The 12,360-nt window shown below is 39.8% G+C and overlaps 1 protein-coding gene across 1 annotated transcript in view; it reads left to right on the forward strand.

The window, feature by feature from the left end:
- The first annotated feature begins 330 nt into the window (after positions 1-330).
- LOC143498870 (long-chain fatty acid transport protein 2-like) overlaps positions 331-12,360 on the forward strand; it is a 34,143-nt gene continuing 22,113 nt past the window's right edge. The window contains exons 1-4 of the mRNA XM_076993762.1: positions 331-984; positions 7,815-8,024; positions 9,372-9,530; positions 12,220-12,344. Of these exons, the coding sequence (XP_076849877.1) occupies positions 366-984; positions 7,815-8,024; positions 9,372-9,530; positions 12,220-12,344 (1,113 nt within the window). The 5' untranslated portion in view covers positions 331-365. The remainder of the gene's footprint in view (positions 985-7,814; positions 8,025-9,371; positions 9,531-12,219; positions 12,345-12,360) is intronic.

Below are 12,360 nucleotides of genomic sequence, written 5' to 3' on the forward strand. Positions count from 1 at the left end.
GTCCGTTCACTTACATGGGAATGGGCGGGGTTAAAAGTTGCACTGCAGGCAGCCACTAGAGGGCAGCTGACTCACGGAGGCTCAGAGTTGCCAGGTTCGCGGTTTTCACGCCAAATTGGGCTTGCGGGGTTGCGGTTTTTTGGGCTACTTTTGAGTTGGGCTACTGCGGGAGTTACAAGTCAACACTAAGAATCGATTGCGATATAATACTTAATTTGTCTCCATTTTACACACTCTCCCTCCCCTCCCCTCCTCTCCCCCCCCCCCCCCGTTGCCGTTGACAACTTACACTCGCCACACACCCCCCCGCCCCCTCCCCCGTCGACAGATTACAACTTTGGACTTTGGGCTAGTTTAGGCTTCTGATGAAGGGCGGGTTTTACACTGACTTTGTGCGGGATATATTTGTAGAACCTGGCAACCCTGCGGAGGCTTCACTTTTCACTCGTTTCGTCCTGTCCACTTATATATACGGTCTCTGGTTTGTACACATAAGCAAAGCTTTAAAAATGGCTCTTTTGTACACAATTTTGGCGGGCTTGGCTATCCTGCCTCTTATGATTTATATTCGTTTTCCCTATTTTGTGCAGGATACTATTTACATAATCAAGGGGATTCGCATTGCGCTTCGGATAAGAAAGTTCAAGAGCTCGGTTCCCTGCTACACAATTTTAAACAGATTTTTGGACGCTGTAAAAAAACACCCGGAAAAAAAGTTTATTATTTTCGAGAATCAATCATATTCTTACGAGGACGCGGACAAAATCAGCAATAAGGTCGCGAATGCACTTCTGGACCACACCAGCCTGAGGTCAGGAGATACTGTCGCTCTTTTCCTCGGGAATGAACCGTTTTTCATTTGGATCTGGCTGGCTCTCGCGAAACTGGGCTGTCCCGCTTCGTTGTTGAATTACAACATCAGGTCCAAATCCCTGTTACACTGTTTATCCTGCTGCGGAGCGAAAATTTTAATCGCAGATGAAGGTACGTCTCTATTACTTCTAATTTAAATGCGATATTATTATGACTCTGTAAACCAATTCAGAAAGACTTGTAATCTCTCTTTATAGAGCACTGACAGTGAAGCAGAACACTTTTTTACACACAGCCCTCCATGTAAGCAAAATTAGCCTTTTGTGTTTCATAATCAAGGGGTGTAGAAAAGACGTCGTTTATTTGTAACTGAGGGGTAAAAGAGACAGGGTCTGTTTCTAACGGGGGGGGGGGGGGGTAAAGAGGTTAGGACTAAATGTAGATGGTGGATTAGGGAAGAAGCGTACAGAATAATAATAATAATCTTTATTTGTATTGCACCTTTCATACATACATGCAACTCAAAGTGCTTTACAGAATAAACAAATAAAAGAAATATTAAAAGGAAGCAAAGATAAGAAGACAAAAGCAAAATATTAAGAAATTAAAGATAAAAAGGAAACAAACAATAAAATAATGTGATAAAGTGAATAAAGTAAATAAGATGGAATGGATTTAGGGTTGCTTAACTAAAAGCAGATCTAAACATGAAGGTTTTGAGACTCTTCTTAATTCAATGGGAAATATAGTGACGCATAATGGCATGAAACTTATCTGCAATATATGCCAGATAGCATGAATCTACTGTCAAAGCCAAATTACATATCTCTGATAACTGCCTGATTTGGTCAGGAGTTAATTAATTAATCAGACTTATTTGTATATCGTTCTGTATTAGATTTTGGCTGTACACCACATTCTTTTAAAGGAACAACTAGGACTGATAAGATGCTTTTGACAGATTATTTGACAATTTTAAACATGTGTTGTGCACAATGAGGGTGAAGATGCAGATCAAAATCTGCTTCATATTTTTAGCACAGCATGTTATATAAAAGCGTGTCCAATCCTGAGCCAATCCTGAACTTTAAACTGAGAGCCCAGTCATGAGGTTATCTGCTGATTAAAGCTGTGCAGGGATGAAATGCCTCTGAGCTCTTCAGGAAGAGAGTTCCAGAGCTTTGGGCCATAGTGGCTAAAAGCACCCTCGCCAATCTTTAATCGGCTTTTAGGAATCACCAGTAGATTACTGTTTGAAGACCTGAGAGACCTGACTGGAACATATCTAACCATCATTTTACTGAGGTAAAGAGGAGCAAGACCATGAAGACATTTAAAAACCATGACTAGAACCTTAAAATCTATTCTAAAGCTGATGGGTAACCAGTGCAGTGAGTGGAGTGCAGGTGTAATATGATCTCTCTTTCTCCTGTGGGTCAGAACCCTTGCAGCAACGTTCTGACCTCGCTGTAGGTGAGAAATAGAGCTCTTTAGAAGAGCAGAGATAGAACAGTATTACAATAATCTAGCCTTGATGTAATAAATGCATGGACAAGTTTTTCACTATCAGCAGGAAAGGGCATATCTCGGACCTTAGCGATGTTTCGGAGGTGAAAATAAGCTATCTTGCATGTAGTCATGATGTGTGATTTGAAGCTGAGCTCATTATCATTATTATGAGCTCATTGGGTGACGCCCAGGTTCCTTACACATTGTCTGGCATTCAGATTCATTTGATTTGAAGTCTGGACATTCCTTTGTGAATCACTGCCAAGAACTAGAACCTCTGTTTTCTCTTTATTTAATTGTAGAAAATTGTCAGACATCCATGTCTGTATATCATCTATGCTGTCAAACAGTGAGCAAATTGATTTTAGGTCTTTAGGTTCTAGAGAAATGTAAAGTTAAGTGTTATCTGCATATTCAAGATAACTAATACCATATTTGTTAATGATATGTGGGAAGGAAAGCATATATAGGTTGAACAGTAATGGCCCAAGAATTGATCCTTGGGGGATGCCACAAGTTATTTTTTGAAGTGTGGAGGAAGAGGAACCTAATGCAACATAGTAATCACGCCCAGTTAGATACGATCTAAACCAGTATAAGACTAAGCCACTAAGGCCTACCCAGCTCTGTAGTCGATCAAGAAGTATTTCATGATCAACGGTGTCAAAAGCAGTGTTTAAATCTAGCAGAAAAAGGACTGAGAGTTTGTCTGCATCCTTATTCAATCTCAAGTCATTTACTACCTTAACTAGTGCTGTTTCAGTGCTGTGGAGAGCTCTGAAACCAGACTGAAAAGTGTCATTTATTTGATTTACTTTGACATAATCATTTAACTGGATTGACAACTTTTTCAATGATTTTGCTAAGGAAGGAAAGGTTAGATATGGGTCGATAATTATTGAAAATTGTGGGATCAAAATTTCTGTTCTTTAATAGTGGTTTAACCATTGCAGTTTTAAAAATGTTAGGGAATTCTCCTAGTTGCAGAGACTGATTAACAATCGTTAGAACTTCATTAACTAATGAGCTCAGAACCTGCTTGAAAAGGCATGTTGGTAATAGGGCTGCCATGATTAGTCGACTAGTCATGATTATGTCGACAATTAAAATGGTCGACGACTAATTTAATAGTCGATGCGTCGTCTTTTTTTTTTTACTCCAAACTGCTGCGGCACTTTCCACTGCTGCGTCTGCCTTTCTGTCCTTGACGCACATGCGCAGTAGTGGAAACCGGGGTAGACAGTGGACGACATCCCAGGACGTTATACAGACTGGTATAATGGCTACCCGGCTACGGAACTCAAAAGTGTGGGATCATTTTCTGTAGCCGGGTTCCAAAACGCATGCAATATCTGCAAGGCAGAACTTTCCTTCCACCGCAGCACAACCGCGATGTACGAGCACCTGAAGCATATTGTGGCTGATTGTGACAATGATGAAGAGGGACCGTCATCTCTGTAATCTAAATTGCTAGTTAGCTGCTAAAGGTACCGTAAACAGTGTTAACTTCGTACTTATCGTGGTAGCTGTAAAAGTTAACATTAGTGATGGTGATATTGTGTGTTTTCTGTAATGTCAGTGAGACCAAAACTTTTTTGTGAATAATTCCTTAGTTTCAGGTACCTACCTAATTTGATTTAAATGTAGCTAAGTTTGATGCCAGTGACAAATGAAAGAAAGAAAAACCTAAAAAAAGTTCTTTATTAATGTATTTATTTTTGTGTTGTTTAAGCCAGTGTCTTATACTTATTTTAATAATTGTTTGTTGCAACAAGCTGCATATTTCATTAAAGGTTTAATGAACTATGATCTTAATTGTTTTTATTTTTAGTTAGCATATAGCTGAAATCTAATGATGGTTAGGCCTATATAATAGCAGTTGCATTCTAGTGTGATAAGCTGTATGTTTTATATAGAAATTAACATACGATCCGATTAATCGACTAATCATAAAAATTAATCGGTAATTAGTCGACTATAAAAATAATCGTTTGTCGCAGCCCTAGTTGGTAAAGGGTCCAGTTTACATGTAGAGGATTTTAGTGATGAAATCACATCAAGTAGTGTTACCATGTCAACTTCTTAGAAATAAGACATATTAAAGTTAGGCTGAGTAACTGATATAAGGGTTGATAGTCTATTAGAGCTTGTTGCTATGTTCTGCCTTATACTAGTAATCTTGTCCCTAAAAATATAGCAAACTCCTCCCATTTTTTAACTGAAACAGTTTCAGGGAAGACACAGGCGGTGGGGTTTACTAGCTGATCTATACTTCTGAACAGGGCAGCTGGGTTATTATTGGATGAATCAATTAAGTTAGAGAAGTAGTTTCTCCTTGCTGATTTCACTTCACTGTTGTAATTCTGCAATGTTGTTTTATAAATATCAAAATGTACTTGCAATTTTGACCTTTGCCAGCGTCTCTCAGCCTGCCTACAATCTTGCCTAAATTTTATGAAAGATGGAGTGTTTCTCCAGGGCATCTTAATACTACCAGAGATCATTTTTGTTACATTTGGTGCCACAGCATCAATACAGTTCCTAACTCTGTGTGTGAATGTTTCAACTAACTCATTCCCATGAATGGGAGGGACTGTATCATGTCTTTGAAGGCCACGGCACTGCCAGCACTGAGATAATGCTTGGTTATTGTGCGCTTTTCACTGAGTGTTCTAATAGATAATGACATATTGAAAAATACACCAAAATGATCAGAGATAGCAACATCAGTAATTTCAGTATCATTAACCTCTATGCGATTAGAAAGGATCAAATCTAAGATGTGACCGTGCTTATGAGTTGGGCTTGATACATGCTGTACAAGATCAAAAGAGTTAAGCATCCTCATGAATTCTGAAGTGATTGGATTTGTGGACATATCCACATGAATATTAAAATCCCCAGCAATTAAAACATAATCAAAATCAATTAAAATCCTAGAAAGCATTTCTGCAAAATCTTCAAGAAAATCTGTATGTAGTCTGGGAGGATGATAGATAACAATCAAAAGAACTGAATAAGTACTGTTGAGTTGTACTGCCAGGTATTCAAACGTAGAATGTTCCCCTAATGAGATCTGCTCTCTTATTTACTCTAGAGACATTAAAATAGTTAAAGTCGGGAGGCAAAGCTTCATTTAGCACTATTGCTCCATTGCTATCAAGCCAAGTCTCTGTTAGAAAAAGAAAGTCCAGACAATAATCTTCAATTAATGTAGCTATTATAAAAGACTTGTTTGTGAGTGAGCGGACATTTATAGAAAAAAAACAAATTAATAACACATTTTATTGTCTAGTAAATAATAAAATGACAAGTGGAAAAACCAAGATGGACTAACAAGGCTTTGTATTGAATTTGTATCACACACCACTAAAGTTAATTATTTTAGCAATAGTAAAAAAAGACCAATGTATGTAAATGTCCTATGAGTTATTAACCCATTTGGTGTAAACCAAACTTAATTTTTTTGTGTTGGATTAAACATCAAGTGGTCTTACCAGAGGTTACTACACATGTGCATGTCATTATGTCACATCAGTGGTTTTACATTTAAAAATCAATATACTGAGGCTTTTTGTCAAACTTTATTGTTTTCGTATTTATTTCAAGTTTCTTTAAGGTGTATTAAAGGGGGTTTTGGTGTTACCCAGCAGCTCATTTTAGTTGTTGTACTTTCCCTACAGCTACATGAGTCTTTCAAACGTCATACTACAAGTGTTCTGTACACTATAGCAGCACAAGGCAGGACAAATCAATAAACAAGGCAAATGTTGACTGCATGCTGGGTTTGCCATGCGAGGTGTATTTCTTCTGTAGCAATGTTGTGATAATGAATGAAATCTTAGTTGTCAATAATAAGTTTATTACAAAAAAGAACAGCATCATATCAAGCACCTAGGTCATGCTTGAGAGAGGTCTCTGGCCAATATGAATCTCCTCTCTCAAACGCTGCGCATATATATATATATATATATATATATATATATATATATATATATATATATATATATATATATATATATACGAGTTGTTCAAAGAAGGCTAGGGCCCCTCACACCTGCATAGTATGTCATACGTACTGAAAAAGAAAAACAAGAAGGAAGGAAAGGGCATCAAAATTTTAGTCTTGGTACAAACAGAAAAAGGGCTCACCAGACCTTTGACCCTTGGACTAGGGCTCCTTTCAGCTAAACCATAAACATATGTAAAACACATTCTTCGACCTCTTTGTTCGGTTCAACTCACCATGAGGAGAAATGAATTTTAGACACTTACAGTTTAAACTTAATCACTACATAAAGAACTACATAGGCTTAGACACTACACATGCATGTGCAAGGAGCTGCCATTTCATGCAGTGTTATTGCGCAATGCCCGTGGCGTTACAAAACAAATGATTTAAGGGATGTTTAGCATTTATTGTTAGCTATAGCTAAAAGTAAAGGTTACAAATCACAAAGTGGATTAATATTTTGACACACATTATCTTCCAACAAAGCCAGCCTGTCACGTTACAGTCCCCGACCCCTCCCTTTTGGGCGTGTGTTTACGTTGGTGCGGTTATGTCTTGTGATAATTCGTCTCACCTGTGACTCGTCTCATCATCACATGGGGTTTATGTGGTTTGTCTACTTAATGTGCGTTTGCGCAGTGTCCTGTGTTTGTCATTGTCTGAGTCCTACATGTTTACGTGTATCTATATGTTTCTCCGTGCGCTTTCCGTGCTGTTTGTTTATAATTAAACGTAATGTTTGCTGCCACGTTGGATTCGTGTCTCGTCCTTCTCTCCGGCGCCACCGTTACACAGCCATGTCTCCCATCAGTAAAATTATATAATATAGTTATCCTCCAATAATGATTCCTGCTAGAAAGTTTGGCATTATTCATAATTCTAAAATCTAACTTCATATTGGATTATGGTATGTGAGCAGTACATTTAATCATTAGGTAATTTTTAATAAAGGGCTGTATTTCCTCTGAGAGCTACATAAAAATTATTTGACAGAAACAAACAGCAAAGTGTGTGCTTGCTGTACTGAATGCTCTGTGGCCACATATATTTCAGTAAAGTGTGAATGCTTGTTGTCCTGAGTGCTCCATGGTAGTAACATTCTTTCATATTGCATCCGGTGTGAGAGCAGATAAAGCTGTAACCATCCACTGGTCTGAAACCTGTTTCACAGTCTTTAATGACAAGACCAGGTGGCAACAGAAAAATATGGTGTATGATGGCATGATCTGTGTGTTTGTGTGTGTATTAGAGACTAGTTCATTAGGCATAGGTTTATATCATCTGTCATTTGTCATACATAGAGCAGGGAAAGAATCCTTATGCTGATAAGTTGATGTTATTAAACTGTTAACCATCATCTGGTATAACCTGGTAATAGTAGTGGCATGTTTTGTGTGTGCTGAGTAATTGGCATGTTCTATATATGCTGAGTCATAGTGTGTGTGAGTGTGCTGAGTCAGTGTGTGCTCTCTCTCCACAGATGTGCGGGAGGCTGTGGAAGAGGTACTTCCTGCACTGCTGCAGCAGCAGGTGTGTGTGTATCTGCTGGGAGAGAATTGTGTCACAGATGGTGTCACCTGCCTCGGTGCAAAGATAAACGCTGCACGGGACGAGCAGCCCTCGGTGTCACTGCGCTCCACAATCACCATCAAGAGTCCTGCACTCTACATATTCACTTCTGGAACTACAGGTGGGAAAGCTACACACACACGCATATAAAATTCACAATTATACTACTAACACACAAAAATTGTCAACACATACAATCTGTGACGACGGGTGTACAATCGGTACATACCACGTCAGAAAATACAGAGAGTGGTAGACCCAAGTGCCGTCTAATGCAGGCAGGAAACAATGGTTGAAAACTGCGTGCGTGCCATGAACACACATGCTGGTCAACAGAAATCCAACAGCATGCACATAAACATACACACTGTAGAAAAACCAAACTCAAAAAGACGCGGAAAACTCAATGCGCAAAATAAACTCAATGCGCAACAGAAAACAACGTAGAATAATCAACACGTGAAAAGACAAAAGAAAACTCAACCGTATAAGCACGGGAGAAAAATAATAACATGTGGATTAACACGTGAAAACTAAACTAAGGACGCTAGGGGAAGTAACTGGCAGCAGGCAAACGTGCGACAACACAAAACCCTTCCCAAAATAAAAGATAAACTGATAGAAAGATAAATAGCTGATGGAAAATGTGAGGGAGGCCAGTAAGCGGCGCAGGAGATAGACACTCGAATAAGTTAAAGCGAAAAGTCAGTAGAGCGAGAGAACGAGAGACAGAGAGAAAACAAGGTGGCGAGACACCTTAAACACGAGATCGCAACAACGAGACCGAGAGACAAGAGAAAGGGCTGAGGACGTAACGGGCATACCAAAACGATTCAGCAGTGATCCGTTTCACCAAGCTTCCTTAAGAAGCCATAGCAACGGCTGAAACGGATCACTGCTGATTGAGCTCATTGAGTCTAGGACTTACTCGGGTGACTCTCATTGTGGTAGGAGAAGTGGCAGCCGAGCCAGCCCTGACACAATCCTTCACTTACATTAAAGTTGAGACATTTTATAAAATGCAGTAAAACAACCTAGGTTTTTTTTATTCTCCTGAACCATTAATTACATTTACATTACATACATACATTTACATTAATTAACTGACAAAAGTACATTGAAAAGATTTCCAGTGTTTTCACTGACAAACCCAATTGCACTTTGTAAATAATTTAGAATTTGATGTCTGGACAGTGAAAACATGAAAAGATGTTTGTACATTACATACACATACAGTAAATAGTCACAGTCACATTCATGACATTCACATGCATTCTCACACACCTACATACACATTATGCAGTCATATAGATAAATTCAGTAAATGCAGTCACACACACATACACACAAGCAATCAGTAACCTCCATCACATACCTTAAATTGACACGTAATACCAATGCACAAATATATAAAGAATACGTAGACTCACAACATATTTAGAAGTGCTTGTGCATGTCTGAATTTCAGGTCTTCCAAAGGCAGCACTGATAAACCACGAGAGAGTTTGGCTGGCTTCTTGCTTGCAGACCATATCTGGGGTCTGTTCTGATGACGTTATTTATGTCTGCCTGCCTCTCTACCACAGCGCCGGTTTCCTCATGGGTCTGACAGGAGCCATTGAGCGAGGTGAACCAATACTCTTAACCTTTGCATTTCAGCCAGTAACACAGTGTTAAAGTTACAACCTACCATTACACACATACAAGACAGAATCAAGTGAAGATCTTGCCCACCTCCACCTCCACCCCCCCCCCCCACCCCCCCCAAGCTTTGGACAGCTTTGTTTTATGTAAAGATCATTCAGTATAATACAGTACAATGGTGATGAAAATGATTGGGTCCATACAGGAGAGGAGAGAAAAGAGGGGAGAGAAAGTAACAAGAGAAAAGACAGAAGGGCAGAAAGGAACACAGCACAAAAGACCACTGCAATGGTTCACCAACTGCTGCTCCTGAAAGAAGAGCGGAAAGTGTAGCTGAAACATACTGCACTTGGAAAAACTACACAAATTACTATGATGTATGTGTGTGTGTTTATGTAAGTGCAACAGACTTAAGCCTGGTTTATACTTGACGCGTCGCGAGGGTTCGTGCGGCGAAAATGACGTAATCGCGGTGGCTCCACCCGTGCGCGAGGGCCTCGCGCGATGTCGATTCGCGAGGTCGTGCACCTCTCGACTTTTGTAACTTTGCGCCCGCCGCGCCTCAGCTCAATGAACAATGTCATATTTGCCGGGTTCATACACCTTTACAAGGAATTAAAGCACTTGTACGTCTCTTTCAATGTCCATTTCAATATTTCCCAGCACGTTAAACCTAATTAAGTTAAATATTTATACATATACTCGAAATGATTCGAAATAATTCGCTTTTTCATCGCATTATTTAATGGTTGTTTATTTTCAAAATGCCCAATCTTAACATCTTCACGTTTTCTCATGTTTCGTCCTGGAATTACAAGAGGCTTGTATTTGTTAACGTAATACAAGAGAACTGTTCAGTCAGACAGATATTTGTTGTGAAACGAACAAATTCCAGCACAAGTACTTTAGCCTAAATTTCAGCACTTTTCAAACCTGAAACACAAGGCAACATTAAAATTGGTCAGGTTAATGTTCCTTCCTCTGTTTTTGAGCGGTGTTTCTTTATACTACTACATATCGTTTCGGACAACACTGCAAAGAATGTGACACAGAAAGTTTAAACGCTTCCACCGTTCGCGGAGGTTCGCGCGAGGTGGGTGGAGTCGCGTGCTACGGTCACTATAATAACTATTAAATAATGTGATAAAAAGTGAATTATTTCGAATTATTTCAAGTACGTTGGCGAGTTAACACATCTCCACCTGTGTGTGTGGAGGCACTGTTATTGACCCATACGCTCTCCGTGTACTGCACTCATTTCCTAACCGGTAGATGTCGCTCTCTGATCAGATTCGTCTTCCCTTAAGGGGGAGGGGGCAGCGAGAGAGCCTGCGTGCCTTTCTGAAATCTAACGTCGTTGCGGTTTAGTCTCATGTAAAAAGAATTTGTGCAGGAATCCAATGGCCAATTATCGATGTCAGCAAAAATGATCGCGGTTAAAAAAATTATCGTACGATAAGTCGATAATGTAATTATCGCGACAGGCCTAGGTGTGAGAAATCGGAAGTGTGGCGTAAGAGCGTGTGAAGACAGTCAAATGCGTGTGTCTCACGCTCATTGCGAGTTGGCAACCCTGCAAAGGCATGTACCAATTTTTCTGCATCGTGCTGTGATAATGTATTTCTTAGGTTGCCAATGTAGAGGAGATGTAGAAAAGCTGTCTTAGGAGTATTATCTATGTATTTATCAAATGATAGGTCAGAGTTGAGTATGACGCTGAGATTTTGGCTACTGAGCCAGGTGTAATGCGATAGTCTATGAGGGGTAGTCACTAGGGGTGTCACGATTCTCTAAATGCTCGATTCTATTGTATTTTCGATTTTAGGGTCACGATGCGATTTGATTCTCGATTTACAACAGAGAGGCCTATGCCAGTTTTAGATTAGTGTATAGCAGGGGTCGGCAACCTATGGCACGTGTGCCACCGTTGGCACGCCGAGGCATAATCACTGGCACGCGCCACGCTGGACCAGCATCAGCAAAAAAAAATTATTAATAAAAAATCTCAGACAGAGAGCATGATCCTCCAATTGAAATCGTTCCTCAACGCTCTGCACTCAACACCTAAAGTACTTGAAAATGCTTGAAAGTGTAACTACTTTGTTTCACAACAAATAGCTGTCTGACTGAACAGTTATTACGTTATTACGTTAATAAATACGAGCCTCTTGTAATTCCAGGACGAAACATGAGAGAACGTGAAGACGTTATTGGGCGTTTTGAAAATAAACAACCATTAAATAATGTGATGAAAAAGTGAATTATTTCGAATCATTACGAGTATATGTATAAATATTTAACTTAATTAGGTGTTTTAATTCCACCTTCGAAAGGTGTATGAGCCCAGAAAACATGACTTGGTTCATTGTGCTGAAGCACGACGTGCGCAAAGTTACAAAATTCGAGAGGTGCACGACTTTGCGAATCGCCAGCGCGCACGAGCGGAGCCACCGCGATTACGTCATTTTTGGCGCGCGGACCCTCGCGACGTGTCTAGTTTAAACCAGGCTTTAATTTGCGTAGTGTGGGTGCTTGCGTAGCTTAGAGGGAGGGATCGTCGATCCTCTTTTTGACTTCGAGGCTTGAGATCGTGACATAATTTCGATCGATTTTGATTTAATATCTAAATCGTGACACCCCTAGTAGTCACATATGCGTCTGTATGTGTGCAGGCATTACGGTAGTGTTGAGGAGGAAGTTCTCTGCATCTCAGTTCTGGAATGACTGCAGGAAACACAATGTGACAGTGATCCAGTACATTGGAGAGACCATGCGCTACCTCTGCAACACACCCAAGGTGACCATCACAAAAG

This window comes from Brachyhypopomus gauderio, chromosome 2 (genome assembly GCF_052324685.1).
Source record: "Brachyhypopomus gauderio isolate BG-103 chromosome 2, BGAUD_0.2, whole genome shotgun sequence".
Classification (NCBI taxonomy): Eukaryota; Metazoa; Chordata; class Actinopteri; order Gymnotiformes; family Hypopomidae; genus Brachyhypopomus; species Brachyhypopomus gauderio.